Source organism: Pipistrellus hanaki, assembly GCF_964339955.1.
Source record: "Pipistrellus hanaki genome assembly, chromosome: X".
Lineage (NCBI taxonomy): Eukaryota > Metazoa > Chordata > Mammalia > Chiroptera > Vespertilionidae > Pipistrellus > Pipistrellus hanaki.
The window spans coordinates 3,862,901-3,882,709 of record NC_140524.1 but is presented as its reverse complement, the minus strand read 5'-3'; the positions used below and the strand labels follow the sequence as shown (position 1 = coordinate 3,882,709).

General features: G+C 38.5%; 1 protein-coding gene across 4 annotated transcripts in view; it reads right to left on the bottom strand.

The window, feature by feature from the left end:
* The window catches only part of KDM6A (lysine demethylase 6A), a 129,248-nt gene that overhangs the window by 65,729 nt on the left and 43,710 nt on the right, over positions 1 to 19,809 (bottom strand). For 3 of the 4 annotated variants that reach the window (XM_084871233.1, XM_084871235.1, XM_084871234.1), the window contains exons 3-5: positions 16,148 to 16,256; positions 10,894 to 10,943; positions 1,324 to 1,382 (exon numbers count right to left, since the gene is read on the bottom strand). In XM_084871233.1, coding sequence (XP_084727359.1) covers positions 1,324 to 1,382; positions 10,894 to 10,943; positions 16,148 to 16,256 — 218 coding nt within the window. The remainder of the gene's footprint in view (positions 1 to 1,323; positions 1,383 to 10,893; positions 10,944 to 16,147; positions 16,257 to 19,809) is intronic. The other variant, XM_084871236.1, reaches the window with a different exon arrangement.

Sequence of the window (19,809 nt, the reverse complement as noted above, 5' to 3'; positions counted from 1 at the left end):
GAAGAGACAACAAAACTCTTAAGTTCTCTGAGGCTAATAAAGCTGGTCCAGAGAGTTCCCTCAGGAATATCTAAAAGTGATAGTATTCTAGCTCTGAATCAGTAATAACATTTTATATGTATATAACAGATACATAGTTCCACGCATATTTATTAGGAAATTTAGAGGTTCCCTTTAAGTGACACAGGTAGATTTGATGAAGTAATCAAAGAGACAGGTAAGATTTTTAAAGGTAGTGATGGAAAGAGAAGCCAGACCAAACAGTAGATGGCACGAACAAGGTTACATAGGTTAAAAAGTGCTCAAGATGTTTTCAAGGGAACGTTAATAATACAGTGTGACTGACATAAAGAACATATTTAGCAAAGGGAGCAGTGAGGCTAAAAGGATCATCTGATCCTTGAACCAGAGAGGGCCTTAAATGGAAGGCTAAATTAGAAGTACCATACACTGGGTTACTGACATTGGCATCTGCTAATGTACTGCTACCTCCTGGCTCTTTTGCGCTCTCTAGCCAATCTTCTTATCATCACTCCAGACCCTGTGACACTTTTCCCCTCCTATTGTGTGTGGGTTGGGAGAGGAAGGGGAGGGAGTAGTCAATCTTGTCTAAAAGTCTGAAAAGGTAAAAGTACTGGTCATCAGCCGAAACCGATTTGGCTCAGTGGATAGAGCGTCAGCCTGCGGACTGAAAGGTCCCAGGTTCGATTCTGGTCAAGGGCATGTATCTTGGTTGCGGGCACATCCCCAGTAGGGGGTGTACAAGAGGCAGCTGATCGATAATTCTCTCTCATTGATGTTTCTAACTCTCTATCCCTCTCTCTTCCTCTCTGTAAAAAATCAATAAAAAAAAAAAGTACTGGTCATCATAATTTACCCATAGATCTTTATATCAGCATGCAAGTCATTCCCCAGTTCAAATAGCATGGGGACCACTGGTCCATAATGAAGACCTGAGAAATTCTACCAGCTTTCTAATCTAAGCCTCCTTTAATTATCATCTCACGCCAGATTTTTTCAGAGACACATACAACTCTTATATGTGAAGTGGTTCAGTATCTCTGAAGGAATATCTAATAATTTCAAGAGATTATTGAAAAATGTAGGCATATTGACATTAAAATGTGTTGTCTTTTTTACACACACAATTCAGGGTGGGGCAAAAGTAAATTTACAGTTGTTCATATGAAAAATAATACAATAATACATAATGCAAGAATAAATTCTATTTCACGTTCTCACAACTATAAACCTACTTTTTTACCCACACTTAAACAAAACACACCAAAAATAAAAACAAGCCATTTACTAGAAATAACTTACCATTGAAATGCATTGTAATGGAAGTAGACCAAACCAAGACCATATAAAAAGGCAGCATTCTGTAAAGAAAGGGGAAAAGAGTTTTAGGAAAAGCACTTACATTTAATGCATATAACATTATTAGCATAAAACATGGTATCCAGGATGTCTTAAGTTATGAAAACTTTATCCTGCATTACAAAATATTTGAGAAACATTTTTAAAGCACTGAAATCAGATGAGTCAGCAAAGGCATGGAATCCAATCAATTAGATGAGATTCTCTGGTTTCTTTTTAATCAAACCTGTCCTGAAATAAAAAAAATTTGTCAGCAGAATTCTATGGGCAAGACTACAACAAAAACCTATTATTCAGGAATAAGAAAATGCTTGGACTACGCTATCTTATTATCTCTTGCTTGCATCTGTATTTTTTCTCTAGTTCTTTCTGTTTCTTGAGCTGGATTTGATTTATGTCAGTGTTGTCAAGAAGACAGTCCAAATTGAAAGTAAATGTACAATATAAACCTAGAACAAATTTTATTATTAAAAATAAATCGCACGCTCAAATGACACCTAGCCATTTCTATTTGGGGTTTTAAACATCAGTGACGCTGGGAATCCCCAGGAGACAGTGAACGTTCCTCAGAGTCACCTTGTCCTAGGGGTGAGGGACCTAGAGTATGGATCCCAACGCTGCCAGTTATTGTTTGGAAAAAAGAATGTGATGCCTAAACCCCAAAGTGCAAACACATGGCTAAGATTTTGGTATTCAGCTATTTGTTAATACTAAAATTTGTTCTGGCGTTATATTGTGCACTTCCTTTGAATTCTAAGTACCTTTTTGGAAACACTGGAAAATGTTTAAGTACATCTTTTAAAATGTACTAAGTATGAAAATTTAATTTCATTCATTCCTCATTAACCCCAACTTTCCAATTGAGAAAATTACATGCTATAGGAGTATTCACAAATGCTGGTATTTGCAAAGCTTCAGACATCTATTTCAAAAGTTCATTTAAAAAAAAAATTTAATCTAGTTGGAAATGGTTTTAATCAGAATCATTTATTTACCACCCCATGCCCTAGAATAAACTGAGGATTTACTAGGTGTCAGGGACAATACCAAAAGGTTGCACAGGCAAAACTGATTAAAATATACTTCTCTGGCCCTCAAGAAGCATGCACCCAGTGTGTGCAGAGCGTGGGGGAGAGAACAGGGGTATTCAGAACGCAGGATTAGTTAACTTAAGTAGTAGTTAAGTCAAAAAATGCTCTCCCCAGAAAGTCTAGTTTGAAAGACAACTATCTTCTTAGGTAGAGGTGATGAAAGGGAAGGAAGCACATGAATAAAAATAGACATCTTTCTCCAATTTAGGCAATTGCCCAGGGAAGGTGGTGTGGGGTATGGTGGAAATATGAGTTTATTGAGGGGTATTTCTGCTTTCAGGACACGCCCTGAATTCTCCCAACTGCTTCACTTTATTGATAGTTCATCCTTTCCCCTCTAGGACATCTTACACATCCATGTCACTGTATAAATTATATCAGTTATTCAAGATCCATTTTAAATGTTATCTTTCCCATGGAAGCTCTGCTACTTCAACTACTTCACTAGAGGTAACCCTTCCAACCTTTAACTTTGGCCTTAGCATAATGTCTCTATCATATAACAGAGGCCTGGTGCATGAAATTCATACACGGGTAGGGTCCCTAGGTCTGGCTGGTGATCAGGGCTGATCAGTGCCTTCTAGCTGCTGGCTGGGGCCTCCCTTTGCTTCATGCGCCCCCTGGTAGTCAGTACACATCAAAGCAAACCATCGAACTCCTGGTCTCCCAGTTGAACTCCCAAGAGGACACTTTGCACATTAGGCTTTGATATATATACTAGAGGCCCGATGCAAAAATAGGCCTTCCTTTCCCTGGCTGCTGGCACTGCCTTCCCTCTGGCCAGAGCTGCCTTTTGGCTCCAGCCTGGCACTGCCTTTTTGCCTTCCCATTCTGCCTAGAGGCCCGGAGCAGAACACCCCTGGCCTCTTGGTGCCTACGTATGCAAATTAATCTACCATCTTTTTCGGGTTAATCTGCATAGTCACTTCTGATTGGCTGGTGGGCATCGCAAAGGTAGTCAATTAGCATGTTACCCGTTGATTAGTGCAGATATTAGAGGCCCGGTGCTGGTGGGGTCCCTTGGCCTGGCCTGCGCCCTCTCGCAATCTGGAACCACTCACGGGATGTTGGACTGCCAGTTTTGGCCCAATTCCTGTAGGCCAGGCTGAGGGAACCCACTGGTGCATGGGCCTCTAGTATGCATATAAGATCTTAGGTTAATCTCTTCTTGCCACCCCCACCACCACCTCTCCATTCCCTCTGAGATTGATCAGTATGTTCCATGTTTCCATGCCTGTGCGCTGAGTATCTGCCTCATGGTGGTCATTGAGCATCATAGCTACCAGCCAGTCAACTAGTCCGCTGGTCACTTAGGCTTTTATATATCTATCTATCTACCTATCTATATATATAGATAGATAGATAGATAGATATAGATATAGAAGATTATTATATAATAGTAAGCATCTAATTTTATGCAAAATGCTAACATTTCTTTTTAAAAGGTCCTAACAACCCTTTAAGGTGGTAGAAGGCCTCATTTGTAGAGTGAAGAAAGAAGGATCTGAAAGATTAACCCTTTGCACTCTGCTGTCCCCTCTCAGGGGACATCGGAATTCTAGCATATCACTCAGATGTCCCCTCTCAGGGGACATTGCAGTTTATTAGTGATTACGGGGAATTGAGTTATTTCAACGCACTCCGCCGCAAAGTAGCGTCGAGTAGCTGGTAGCCAATGTCCAGAATGGTTCGGAGTGCAAAGGGTTAAGCAACTTGTTCAAAGAAATAGGTATTGAGTAGCAGACCTAGGAACTGAATCTATGTCTGCCTCCAGAGCTTACTCTTGACTACTATATTTTTGTTATTTGACAAAATAATCCAAGACAAAAATACCATAAAGGCAAGAGTGCTGAGCATCTGTGTATCCCCTGTTATCAGTGGGGAATGTCCACCCCCGTGCCATAAGGCCCAGGAAAACATTTGGTCTGGCCCTGCCAAGGAAACCACAGCGGGACTTAAAATTTAATAAACCTAGGAGCTTTTTTCATAGCAACATAAATTTATATTAAGTGAATTATATTAAGCAAATGATGTTATAAATATCCAAATGGCCCTTGGCAGAAAAATGATTTTCTACCCCTGACATTGCAGATACCCAAAAGTTTAGTAAAGTGAATCACTTTACATCACAGTATTTAAGCACAGTTATTAAGCTCAGTTCCCTAAGTGACACAGAATTAGTAGGCATGGTCCCTACTAACCTGAAGCTTATACATTGTGGCAAGGAGTTAAGTTTCATTTTTCATTAACAGCTAACAATGTAATTCAAACCTCTATTGAGCCCCTATTATGAGCCATAGCAGAGTTATCAGCACTGGGAAGACAATAGTGAACAAAACAGGCAAAGATCCCTATCACCAATGAATTTACAATCTAATGACAAAAGATTATGAAATTAAGTGCATAACAATATATTCCCAGCTACAACCAACCACATGATCTCACTTTTATATTGAATCTAATAAACAAAATAAACTGACAATGAAGCATCTGACTATGGAATCTCAGAGGGAAGAGGTGAAGGATTAACCAAAGAATTTATATGCATACTAGAGGCCTGGTGCACAAAATTCGTGCAGGGGGGAAAGGGTTGTTCCTCAGCCCAGCCTGCACACGCTCTAATCTGGGACCCCTCGAGGGATATTCGACTGCCCGTTTACAGGGATCTCGCCAGCTTTGGTGAGAGGCTGATGGCTGTTTGCAGGCTGGCAAAGCCCCCCAGTGGGGACACTCACACCATGGGGGTGTGGCTAGTCTGTGTGAAAGGCTGATGGCTGTTTGCAGGCTGGACACATTCCCGGGAGACCCAAGCTCCCAGCCTCTCCTTTTTTCCCCCAGCACCTCCTTTGAGCAGAAGCCAGGGCTGGCTGGAAGCAGGTATCTGGGATTTATTTATCTTCTATAAATTGAAACTTTGTAGCCTTGAGTGGAGGCCAGGGCTGGCCAGGGTGGGCAGGCAGCTTGGCTTCCTGGATCACTAGGGGCAACCCAAGCCCCCTGCTCGCTCCAACTCCATGGCCACTGCCATCTTTGTTGGGTTAATTTGCATACTACTCCTGATTGGCTGGTGGGTGTAGCGGAGTGATGGCCAATTTACATGTTTTCCTTTTATTAGTGGTTATGCATAACCCATGGATACAGACAATAGTGTGGTGAAGGCTTGGGGGGCAAGGGGGCAGGAGTCATGTGGAGGAGGTCAATGGAGGGGAGGAGAACACACCTGTAATACTTTCAACAATCCTATCTAATAAAAGGGCAATATGCAAATTAAGTGCCACTCCAAAGATGATGGCACCCATAGCCACAAGATGGCAGCACCCAGTACCCTCAGCCCTGCCAGAGTTCCCCAATCCTGGGGAAGGGGGAGGGGGGAGGCATCCACTGAGAGCGGGTAGCGTGAGTGGCTTGGCAGAATGCTTGCTTCGTTGCCCCAGAGGGCCTCTGGGCAGCAAGGTGAGGAGCGGCCAGGGCCTCTGTTGGATAGGGGGCCGGTCTGTAGCCTCCACAGCCGAGCGCTGGGGGTAGAGGAGACAGCGGGCCGCCTCCCATGGAAGCAGTGCAGCTCCCTCCCGCCTCCTGTGGAATCGGTGTGGGTCCCTCCCGGCACCTGTATGGTTCCCGCCGGCTCCCTGGGAAGTGGCGGGCAGTCTATTGCATGCAATATCGCACGATGGGCTACTAGTAAAGATAAATAAAAATAAAAGCTAAATACCTCACTACACACACACACACACACACACACACACAAAAAAAAAAAAATAGATGACTTTACTAGTAAATTCTGGATAATTTTTAAGGAAGAAATAATACCAATCCTACACATACGATAGAGAAAAGAGCAATTCCCAACTCATTTTATGAGGCCAAAATTATCCTGATGCAAAAATCATGTCACATGAAGAAAATTACAAAGTAACATCACTTATGAACAAAACTGCAAAATCCTTAACAAAATATTACTACCCTGAAGCCAGCAACAAAACACAGGTGACTAAAAGGAGTTCATCAAAAACTGTCTGAAGAGCCAAGCAATGTAATTAAGCATATTAACACATTCTTAAAAATCCAGAGGATCTCAGTAGATGAAGAATAATAATATGTGACAAATTCATTATATATTCATTATAACTGGGGGGATGCGGAAGAACCTCCAAGTAAAACTAGTGACAGAAGAGAACTTCTTCAATATAAATCTGCAAAAACCTTACAGCTAATATCATATTCAATAGGGAAAACTGAATGTTTTCCTACAAAGATAAAAGAACAACAAAAGGATATTCCCTTATATTCAACACTGTACCAAAGTTCCTTGTTAATCCAACAAGGCAACAACAACAAAAACAAAAATTAAAGTGTATCTACAGATCAGAAAGGAAAAATTAAAACTGCCTTTAACTGCAGACAGCATGATGAAGTACATAGAAAATCCAAAGAAATCTAGAGCAAAGCTATTAGAACTAGTAATTAGCTTATCAAAATAGAAGGCTGCTAAGTAAGTATACAATCATCTACTGTGCTCCAGGATAATAGCAACAAACAGTGAAAATAAACTTTCACAATGCCTCCAATCACATCAAAAAAGTAAAATAGAAATAAACTTTAAAACTTCAATAAACTTCAATGAAAACTATCAAACATTGCTGAAGGAAATTAAAGACCTAAATAAACGGTGAGCTATACCATGCTCCTGGATTAGTAAATGCAATATTATTAAAATAATGTAATACTTTCAACAATAAAGATTTAATTTAAAGAAGAAAGTAGAAATTCTTCCCATATTGTTTTATGCGAATAATGTGGTGCCAATCAAAACCTTAGCAGGATAAATTGACAAGCTGCTTTTAAACTTTATGTGGAAGGCAAAAAAAACAAAACCCACACAATTTGAAAAAGACCACCGAGAACTTACAGTGCCTGATTTCAAGACTACAGCAACAAAACAGGGTGCTAGTGGCTTAAAAACAGACACAGGTAACTGGAACATAACAGAGGATCTAGAAATGCACACAAAATTAAACGGCCAATTGATTTTTATCAAAGAGCACGTGGTAATTCAATTTTGAAAGGATAGTCTTTGCACCAGATGACGATGGAACGGGGTTATCAATCTGACTCAGGGGGTGCAGGGAAGCCACACATTGCTGATTATCTGCCATCGTGAACAACCTGACAACTTGAAGTGTACCATAAGCCCAAACATAATCATTGTGACTATAGAAATTCTAGGAAAGAAAGCTGAAGAAACTTTATAATCTTGGGATAGGCAAAGATTTCTTAACAGAACACAAAATCAGGGGCTATAAAAGAAAAAAACTGATTAAATGAACTTCATCAAAATTACATAACAGTCACTCCTCAAAAGGTACAATTAATTACCATTTACAGCAACCTGGATGGAATTGGAAAACATTATGCTAAGTGAAATAAGCCAGTCAATGAAAGGAAAATACCACATGATCTCACCATTTGTGGATAATAAAGAACATTATAAACTGATGAACAAAAAGATAGATACAGAGGCAGTAAAGCATCAGACTGTCAAATTACAGCGGGAAGGTTAGGGAGAGGTGGGGCAGATAAGAGATCAACCAAAGGACTTGTATGCATGCATATAAGCATAACCAAAGTATGCAAAACATTGGGGGTGAGGGCATGTATGGGAGTTGGGAGGGGCAATGGTAAGATATGTATACATATAATACCTTAATAAAAAATAAAAAAATTAAGAAAACAGAAAGGCAAGCCTCAGCTTGGGAGAAATTTCCAAACCATATGCCTGATAAAGAGCTTTTATCCAAAGTATGTAAAGAGCCCATTCAACTCAATTAATGAGAAAAAAAATGAGCAAAAGACATGAATAGGGAGTTAAGAAAAGGAATACAAAAGGCCAATAGCATATACAAGATGCTCAACATCACTATTATCAGGGAAAGGCAAATAAAAAGAAAATGAAAAACCACTACTTAATTACTAGAATGGCTCAAGTTAAAAAAAACTGACAATACCAAGTACTAGAAGAGATGCAGAACAACTGGAAATCTCATTCATTGCTAATTGAAATCTGAAACACTGCAGCCACTTTTGGAAAGCAGTTTGGCATTTAAACCTACAACTGCAATGTTGTGACCGCTGCAATGAGGTAACTATTAATTGAATAACAGGAAAGAAGCAAAGGAAGGCCAGACATTAGAAGCACGGCCATCTGGGCAGCTTCGCCAGGAAGCTGTGATGGCACACACCGCAGGACCCACCATCCATTCCCTGCAGGTCCCTGGGGAAAGGACCGGACAAAGGAGGAGACGGCCACATGAGCAGGGAGTCAGGACGATGCAGGGAAGGCACTTGCCCGTCACTCTCACCGAAACCAAAGATAACTGGCTCATGGAATTTGAGAATACACAATTCCCAGACAACAGCATTCTCCTCTTGTTGCTCTGGCTTGGCTCCTGCTTCCCAGTGTTCCCTCCACAGCCACGTGGACGATGCAGACCCCGCACGCACTGGACTGCAGCTGGGAACACAGGCCAAGATAGCCTGGTGCTGGGCTGTGCAAACTGGAGTGGAAACTCTGGGCGTCGGCTTTCATCCCCGCCCTGCTAAGACAGCGTGGGCATGGTCCTTGGTGGGCCACAGGGAGATGGGGCCTTGGAAACTCAGGATTGAATTCCACACAAATAAATGCCACTCGTTCTCCCATGCAAGTCTCAGAAAATTCCTTTTCTTGTGACATTCCCAAGAAGCTCACTTCCACTGGCAACAGGTAGGGATGCGGAGGACAGTATGACCCAGGATTTCCAAATCCTAGGTGTATATACAAAAACCAAACAAACAAAAACAAAAACCTATGACCTTACAAAGACAAAGAATGTTCACATTACTTCATTCATATTTGACCAAAAAGTGGACAGAACCCAAATACCTATCAACTGGTAAAAGCAAAAATTAACTGTGGTATCAGTATTGTATGAAATACTACTTAACAATAAAAGGAACACAATATTAAAACATATAATATGAATGAATCTCAAAAAATGGCAAGATGAATAAAAAATATCCAAAGCAAAAGAATACGTGTCGTTTGAATCAAGTTGGGTGACATTTAGGAAAAGCCAAAATTAGAGAGTAAAAAGGAATAAAGTATTAATACATGCTATAAATGAATCAACTCTGTAAACATATGCTAAGTGAAAAGAACAAGTAACAAAAAACCACATTATATGACATTTACATGAAATACCCTGAAAATACAGATACATACAGAAAGTAGATCAGTACTTGCCAGGGGATGGGCATGAGGTTTCATTATGGGAAGATGAGACTGTGGTTATGTTTGCACAACTCTGGAAATTTACTAAGTCACCGAATTGCGTAGTTAAAACATTGAGTTTTATGGTATGTAAATTATATTCCAATAAACTTTTTAGAAGGACGATAAGCCTCAGAATAGAGCAGTCATTTTCAATGCATTAAAAAAATTTTACTAAAATGCATTTTTTTTTTTTTTAAATTCAACCAATCAAAAAGAAAGATAAACTAGGCAACAGAAAAACAAAAATCCATCTTAAAAATCTGAAATGTCAATTCAGAGAAAGAAACCCCACTGGTGAATAAATGTATACATAAAGTATGCATGATGTAAAACATGAACCTGCCCAAGGAAATTTATGCACAGCTTAAACTAAGAAAATAAATGGTCACTGCTGTGCACAATTCTTCATTTAGGTAGGTCTTTTAAAAAAATGGTTATGTTCCATTGTCTTCCGAACTCCAATTATAGACAGACTATATCAAGAAAATTTCCATTATAATTTTCCCATTATGCCTTCCCTTTTCAGCCTGATACAGAATATTGTTACAACTTGGCCTTGCTTGCTTTTAAATTCTCACACTTATGCCCTGGCAGGTGTGGCTCAGTTGGTTGAGCATCGTCCCATGCACTAAGTCGCTGGTTCAATTCCCAGTCAGGCACATGCCCAGGTTGTGTGCTCAATTCCCAGCAGGGGGTGTGCAAGATACAGTCAATCAATGTTTCTCACAACGATGTTTCTCTCTCTTATTCTCTCTCATTCTCCCCCCCCCTCTCTCTATATATATATATAATCTGTGTCTCTTTTTTCCCCTCCCCCCTCCATTTTCCTCTCTTCCTCTGTGAAATCAATGCAAACATATTTTTTTAAATTGTAAATTCACATGCTTAAGGTCATCTTTGGCCAAAAGATCTGTGTCAGAGTAATCTAATTCTTTTAATAAAATACAAAGTGATTCATACAAAAGAGCAAAAAGTACATTCATTTTTCCTTTTCCAACCCCCTTCCCTGAAAGTAATATTATAAAGTAATTAACAAAATTACTTAACAAACAAAATAAAAGAACCCTTCCCACCTCTCCTCCACCCCCCAAAAACACACAGAGAAACACTCACCTTCCAGTAGTCAGATTGTAAACTGTAGTACCTCTGGTATGCAGATAATGCTGAAAGGAGAAAGGTAAGTATGAGTCACAATTATGTCCTATTTCAAAATCAATAATTCAAGAAACATGAAAAAAACATTATAACAAACTTCCCACCAAACCCAGCTCCCAGCAGAGTTAAGATGAAATAATTCAGAAAATTTAGAAATCTACCCCCACACACACTCATTGTCAAATATATCGAGTTCAAGGTTGTAAAACCATGGTCACATGTCAGACCTGTACATGAACAGAATCTAGGCTACCTCTTTCATCAACTTGACCTTCCACAGAGACCAAATCTGGTAAGAGAATTAAGACTGTTCCAATGCTACTCCAGAATATGCTAGGTTATTTGTTCTCACAAGGGATCTTTAACTTACAAGAATGACTAAGAGCTCAAAAACCTCAAATGGCAAAAGAGCTATTTTGTCTGTGCAGCTTCCTTTCATACAGTCAACAAGAAACCCACCTCAGAATTACCTTACTCCAACTCAATTTCAAAACAGGATCTCCTATACCCTTAAATCTACCACAAGGTATAAAGGGCTCAGAAAAAAATTAAAGTAGTTCCTATGAATCTCAGAACTTGGTGAGGAGGAAGTTAAAAGGCAAACAAAAAGTTATATATGTACATATTAGAATAGGCAGAGAGATCACATTTTAAAAAATTGATGAGCAATAAATAAGTCATGGGGATATAATGTACAACATAACTATATTTGAAAGTTGCTAAGAGAGTAAATCTTAAATGTTCTCAAGAAAAAAAATTTTGTAACTATGTATGGTGATGCGTGTTAACTCTATTTTCTGTGATCATTTCCAATATATACAAATACCAAATGCTGTACACCTGAAACTAATATCATATTTCAATTATACCTCAATTTTTAAAAATGACTTAGATTTTCAAATAAGATTTTCAAAGAGTAAAACAGGAAAATGGAAATAAGTATGTTCTAAAGTTCCATTTCTAATGTTTTCATAGTTTATCAGTCAAGCGCCTAAATACATATGAATAACATAGAGAACTTTATGAATATATTCAAATTAGAGAAGCATTAGCCAAAGCATAACTTATCTGAATAAGTAATTTATTTGAATAATGTTCATCTTTTTGGCATAAAGATGATGTCAACCAACGAGCCTCCCTCCCTCCCTCCCTCCCTCCCTCTCTCTCTCTCTCAATTTAAAAAAAACAAAACATGTCATCCGGTAATGATAAAGGGGGGAGAGGGTGTACGGTATAACTGAAGAATAAAAAGAAAAATCCAAAGCCATTCTACAAGTCGTTTGGAATTAAATAAAATAGAGATCTATAGAAGCAGAGTGAGAAAATAAAAAGGGATAAAGATTTAGTAGGTGACAGAGACTTGGACATGCTTGGAAACATTATGGCTCTAAGGTAAGGCTGTCAAAAGAATAGAAAGAAAGCATGCCTAGTGACCAGTCCATACAGACAGCACAAAGATTAAAAGTAACGACACTGTAGGTTAAGGGTGATAGCTCTGCCAGAAAGGAGTCTTCTTCAGAGTTAGATGCACTATAAACACAATACAGAAAGAATTTAAAATTCAATCCAAACTCCTATATTATATATTAGGCCATACATTTACGTCAGGCAGAACTCAGCATTTCTCTTTTCATCTCTAACCCAATGTGTAACACTGTAGGCAGCAGGTTAGCTGCTAGGGGGTGAGTCTATGGGTATGAAAAAGAAGGAAAGGAAAGAAAAACACACAAAATCTGTCAGTTGCACTGACTGCCATCTTTAAGCCAGAACAGGTTGTGCTTGCCTAAAGTTATTAGTCAATAGATTTCTTTGTTTTTCTGTGGCTGAACTAAAAAACTGTATTTATACCGTGGAATAAATGCTATCTCAGAGAGCTTATATTAACTGTTGCATTGTATATAAATGACTGGTGTGCCTAGCTCTCTAGTCACCTTTCTACCTTTTCAAATCTATACCTTCCGTTATATATATATATATATATATAGCATTAATATATATTAATACATATTAACATTTGAAAGACCTCTGGACAGCATCTACCACAACAGACGTTTGATCCCATATTCTTGTCTCTCCGCAAGTCTGAAAAGATTTCAGATTATAGAGAGGAGAAAACAGGAAATTAGAAAAGTTTACTCCTGTGTCAGTATTTTCCCTGAGGTCTTCAAGTCAATATAATACATCTACTGAAATCTAAGATTTAATACTTCCTTGTCGTTATTAAAATACTAACGCAATGTCTTTGTATCTCACATTCGGCTTACCACAGGAGACACCAGTAGGTGTCCTCTTTGTGTTCTTTCAATACGTTCTGCCACCAGCTCCCTGGTTCTTGAAACTACTATAACTTTTGCTTGTTGACTGGACACAGGCTTCTGACAAGCTCGGTATGGTCACTATTGTGCTTACTTGCAGTTATTTCTCAATTATACTTTCTAACTCTAGGCCACGAGTAGATTGAAGGAAATTGGAAAACAGAGATATTTACATTACGATTCATTAACAGTAGCAAAATTACAGTTATGAAGTAGCAACAAAAATAATTTTATGTTTGGGGGGTCACCACAACATGAGTTACTGTATTAAAGGATCGTGGCATTACGAAGGTTGAGAACCACTGCTCTAGAGGAATCCAACCTACAATAGACCAATTACTTTTTCAGGATAAATTCCTAGAAGTCAAATGACCTAATCAAGTGATAACAATGTTTTTATACTATACACATTATCAACAAGAAAGGCTTAAGTTTCACAAAGCCTTTTTTCCTTCTGCTTCAAATTGATCTAAAATGACAGAAAAAAATATTTTAATGAATAAATCGATAATAGTAATGATAAAGTATACCATCTGCAGATCAGAAAATTTTTAGGAATTCCTGTAAGACAGGAAACAGATGGGATCAGAATGACAAAGAGGAGAAAAACCACAGTCCAAAAATGTATACAAAAAAGAGTAGAATTCCACCGTTTTCTGCTATAAAAATAGAATCAGTTTTTCGCAAGGAAATCCAAACTCAGAAAAGTTCACACAACAATGACGACCCGGGACAATAAAGAACTATCTTCACAATAGCAGGGCCAGTAAGTCCCCATATGCGTATACCTGAGCAGTTTAGTCACTGAAAGTTTTATTTTTTACTTCCCAAAAAGTTACGCTATATAATCTGTTCTCTAAAAATACATATTTATTTGGCTGGGGTTCGAGGTTTACATCTTGTCCTGGTTCCAGAGAGAAAAATGAAGCAGCCTGAGGTAACAAATATTCCCATCAACTGGTGGTGGTGGTGGTGGTGGTGGTGGTGGTGGTGGTGGTGGTGGTGGTGGTGGTAGGGTGTGTGAGGACTACTAGTTTTGGACTTACAGGAAGACAATGAAGAGAATAAATGGAAATAATTCAATAATTGGTATTTTATAAGGAATTTTTTAAAGTGAGAATGTGGTCAATAAAACTTCAAGGATTAAAAAACACACATAATTCACATCTAGGAAATAGAGCATCAGCTAGAAATGCTTAAAATACATATTGTGTATACCTCTGCATCTATCCTCATTCCTCTTCTTCCTATAACAAAGATCGACCTAATGCCGACCAGTATGAATCTACACAATGGTAAATGGGTCTAAGAGCACATCTTTTCAAAGACTTAAATTCTTAGGTTATCTTTCTCTTTTCCTATTTTATCAGATTATTTCCTCCAGCTAGTCTGCCCACACAGTCCAGCTGCCACATGCCCCCTACTACCTCACCTTCAAAAAAGAAAAAAGCACCTTCCAAAACAAGTAGTTTTGTATTCTTCATTACCTTCACCGCCAAACATTTTATAAGTGGAAAATGTAGCTAAATTCATAAACTAATAGCTTTTCAAAGCCAATACCTATTTTAATGATTTATAAGCAGTAAGGACATAAGGCCCACATGCAAACCTAATTTTCAAGTTTGGGTCTCTATTTGTGTGCTCTCAAATTAGTGCGCTGTACAAAAAAAAAAAAAAAAAAAAAAGTACAGCATTAAATAATTAATTGCACAGATATCTATTATGTTTCTTTTGTGTAATGGTTTCCTTTAAATAACTTACTAATTTAATTAAAATTTAAAAATCTAATAGATTATTAAATAATCATTAATGCCTGTTATCCTGAAGTCAATTTGTTAAATACGAACTAGTTTCACATAGCAATCCCAAAACGTCTCAACTATCGCCTCCTCCCCTCATTTTAGAGATTAGAAGACAGAGTGCTGGAATATATATATATAATCTGCTAATGGTAATGCAGCTAATGGCAAACAATAGATGAGCTGTTATAAGTAAGTAAGTAAGTAAATAAATAAATAAATAAATAAATAAGCAGGCCTAACTCCAAAATCCATAGATTACACCTGTCTCACACTAAAATTGCATTTTCATTGGGAGTATTCACTTGACTTAACACAAAAGTGGCATAATAAAACATCAACACTAAATTCCAGCAATTCTTCACTCCAGCCCTGTAATAACCTACCAGTTGTCCTGCCCGCTAAACACATATGTGGAAACAAGCATCATAAATCCAACCACTCCACATTAAGATGTTTCCTATGATCAAAAGGTTACAATTTTTTGCTTATAAAGGTGCAGTTTTTATTTGCTGTAGATTTTGCTTTTGGTATTGAGGGAGATAATATTTAGGGGTGCTTTTAACTTCCTAAGTGAGTAATGGTCGGGGGATCAAAAGTTTGGTGAAATAAAAAGGATACATCTTGGGGGACTACCTCCAGTTATTTAACTCACTTTAATTCTTATAGGAAAAAAGTTTTCAAATGAATAAAAGTCTTATTTTATCCAATGCTCGTATCCGATCATCTCTGTTATTTACCTTTACAATGAATAAAATGGCTACATATCACATTTTTGTTCAAATACTGTCTAGCTAAGATGGAAGCTCTATAGCCAGGATAAAGAAGGGAAATGCTGAGTTTGTGTTGAGTTACATGAATTCTTCACATTTCCATCTATCCTGCCTCTTTCTTTCTTTCTTTCTTTCTTTCTTTCTTTCTTTCTTTCTTTCTTTCTTTCTTTCTTTCTTTCTTGTTTTCTCATTTAGGATGTTCATAAGCTTCCAATTTTTTATAAGTAAAACTGGAAATGCCCTTGATAAAGATAGGGTGCAAACTATTACAATTATTTTAAACACATATATAAATCAAACAGTAATTAACAAGGGGAAAAATTACCTTTTGGATAATCTTCCAATAAGAGGTTGAAGTGACCTAATTGACAAAAGAAATCAGACTCCACTTTTCCTTCAGCTTTTAAGATTAGAGATTCGTAGCAGCGAACAGCCTAGAAATAAAAAATACAAACATTTAAGAAAAAGACAAAACCCTAAAATGCATTTCCTTCCTGACATAATGCACATATCTTCCATTTAATAATCCAAGAAATCAATATATTTACTTCATTCTACCTCAGACATACTCAATGTAGTATTTATTTATTTATTTTAAGGAGGAAAGGAGAGAAAGAAACATTGAAGTGAGAGAGATTCCTCGATCGGCTGCCTCCCACACGCGGACCAGGGATCAAACCCATGACGTGGCCAGGGTGAATGCAGCATTCTTTAGAATACCTAAGTGTTTAGTAAAAGAGCCACTACTTATTGCATAAGAGCTTTTCCTATCTATAACATGGAGATGCTTGCCAAATAAGATAATGTAGGAGTACTCTGTTAATTGTATTCATAAGCTATAAATCTAAATTATTACTATGTTCTCTGTTAATATAAACAAATAATATCCATCTTTCCAACAAACAGAAAGAACTTTATTAAGTTATTTGACAATTCATAGAATCTCCAGAGTAATATTAATAACTTCCATTTATACTTAACAGCTACTTTTTGCCATAACCTCTACCAGTTTAAACTGCCATAAATTGCTTTTCAACTGTCTCATACATCAAACCCACCAACTATAATTCTATTCCTAATTCCCCCCTCCCACTACAATACATGCATTTGCATTCATTCTCACTGTTTCTTCCCTGAAGAAAAACAAAAAGACAAGAAACAATATTTTAAGCTTATCTTAAAAACAAACAAACATGGGACTGCATGAGAAAATGAACAATGGAAAGAAGATAATCTAGAGTCTGACATAGTCCAGTTGTCATTAGCTACAGAAGAGCCTGGGGAACTTAGCCTCTCTTCTTGGAGTATTAATAACATCCAAAGGGCTGGCAAAAGGAACAAAATTAGAAAACTTCAGGGGCTCCCAGGCAAGATGGTGGAGTAAGTAAATACAGTACTTGTATCCTCCCACCACCATATCAAAATTACAAATAAACTATAGAACAACTATCATTCAGAACCGTCTGAAATCCAGCTGAACAGAAGTCCTAAAACTAAGGATATACAGAAGCAGCCACATCCAGACTGGTAGGAGGGATGGAGATGCGGAATAGCCCGGTCCCACACCCACGTGTGACGGATAAAAATCAAGGGTGATACCTCAGCTGCAAAGGTTCGCCCTAAGAAATGAGGGGTCCCAGACCCAAACTAGGCCCCTGAGCCCAGAGTTCCAGTGCCAGGAAGAGAAGCCCCCACAACTTCTGGCTGTAAAAACCAGCTGGGATTGTGATTGTGTGAGACGAGAAGGAGGGCTCTTAATGGCCTTCCTCTTAATGGGCTGGCACATGGACTTACTCAGACTCACACGCTTTGAGCTACATTGCTGGGACAGCAGCTCGAAGGGCACCAGGAACTGTCTGGCATCGAGGCGATATCTGGGATGGTGTTTTTTCTCTCAGACAGAAGTGCAGGCGAGGCCACTGTTCCTTTTTGGAGCCCTTCTCACACAAAACCAGTATCTGAGTCTCCATCAACCTGGCTAACATTGTTCGCCCTGTCTTGGTGATTCCATGAGACCCCACCCCATCCAACTTGAAGGCCCATCAAGCTGTTTCCAGTGGTTTTTCCATACAAATGGCCTGTCTTGGCTCAGGCTAAAGACTTTTCCTAAAATCTCTCAAACAAGACAAGTGGCAACTGCCCTTGGCCTTGGCATGCCCCATATGTATGACTAAGTGTCCCAGGCCTGAAATGCCTAGCTTGGGTAACTAGAGAGGTTGTGCCACTGGACCCTATAGGAAACCTACTACATTTTAGGCTACTCAACCAAGACTGAGAGACGTAGCAACTTTAATACAAAACATCAGGATGCTACCAAAATGAGGAGACAAACATGTCACAAATTAAAAAAACAGAACAAAACTCAAAAAAAGAACTAAACAAATTGGACATAAACAATCCACTAAATGCAGGTTTCAAAGCAATGGTTATAAGGATGAGCAATGAACTCAGTGAAAACGTCAACATAATAAAAAAGGACAAAGAAACTATAAAAAAGAACCAGTCAGAAATGAAGGATACATGAACTGAAATGAAGAATACTTTAAAGGGAATCAATAGTAGAACTGATGAATCTGAGAATCAAAATAGCTATCTATCTATATATATAAAAGGCTAAGTGACCAACTATACATATGTCTGACCATCCAGTACATTTGACACACACTGGCAATTTAAAAATAAATTGACTTGTGCATGTGCAATACATGTAAAGCTCTCACTGGCACCAATCTCACATGTGTTTCAATCTGTCATTATCGATTGTGAATTTGGTTGACACTTCTATTATAGAAAAAGGGCAAATAACAATATTAAAATGTTTCTTCTAATTAATTTTTCAATGTGCATGAATCTGGGTGAATATCTTGGATGCCTTCCTCCCATTTTAGTGCCATTTTCCACAATGTTCAATATCATTTGTGTTTAATGTCTGCTTTATTTTTATTATTTTGAAAACTGTGTTCTCAGAACAATAATATCATCATTACCCTCTATTTCTAAACCCTGATAAAGTTTAGAGCTCATTAGCACAGATATGTAACCAATTTATTTTTAATGTTAAGCATTAAAGTCTTTTATGATGAACTGGTCAGTACCTAACTAAAATATGACAGTTGCTAATATCTTAGAATTGTTAAACACAGGAAATTCTTAAACAAGTGATCCCCCCTCCCCCCAATTTAGAAGATTGGATGAAGTAGCTTGGTGACATACAAATTAGTAAATACAGATTTACATACCCCAATGGTGTGCTTTCCCCTCCTTTTCTTATGCCTACCACAAATGCCTGAGACAGAATCTTAACAGTCCTAGTTTGATGGCTCCCCTTTGGGTAGCCCCTCCCCTTTATCAGGCTACTAGGTACTTCCTGCCTCCCTCACCTGTAAGCTTTCTCAGGGGAGGGGCCATATCCCAACCCATGATCACAAAACAGGGGTTTAATATATAACTTCTTGTATTAACAAAGCAATGTTACTTCTCAAATAACCCTCTCTTCTTTGTCCTAAACTTCCCATTTTTAAGAGTTGCAAGGCAGGATGCTAACAATTAATCTTATTATTTAAAACTAGAGGCCCGGGGCATGAAATTCATGGGGGGGCACCGCCTGGTCTCTCAGCCTGGCCTTTGCCCTCTGGCAATTCGGGACCCCCGGGGGATGTCTGATAGCCGGTTTAGGCCCAATCCTCGCAATCCGGGACGCTGCATGCACCAGTGACCGAACTTCTCATATGGGTGAAAGGCATCTTGCTGTTGTGTGGGCAGCTACATTTGTTTGCCCTGACTATAAAAAGCAGTACAGAACATGATCCTTCTGAGGCAGTAGTACCATTTCCCCATCTTATGGTGAAAAAACTGAAACAGAGAGAAGTTAAGTAATTGGCTTTGTCACACAGTCATAAGTGTCAGAATCAGGACTGACCACAAAATGTGCAAGCCAGAGTCCATGCATGTCATCACTGCATCATCCTGTTGTTGGTTCTTTTTTCA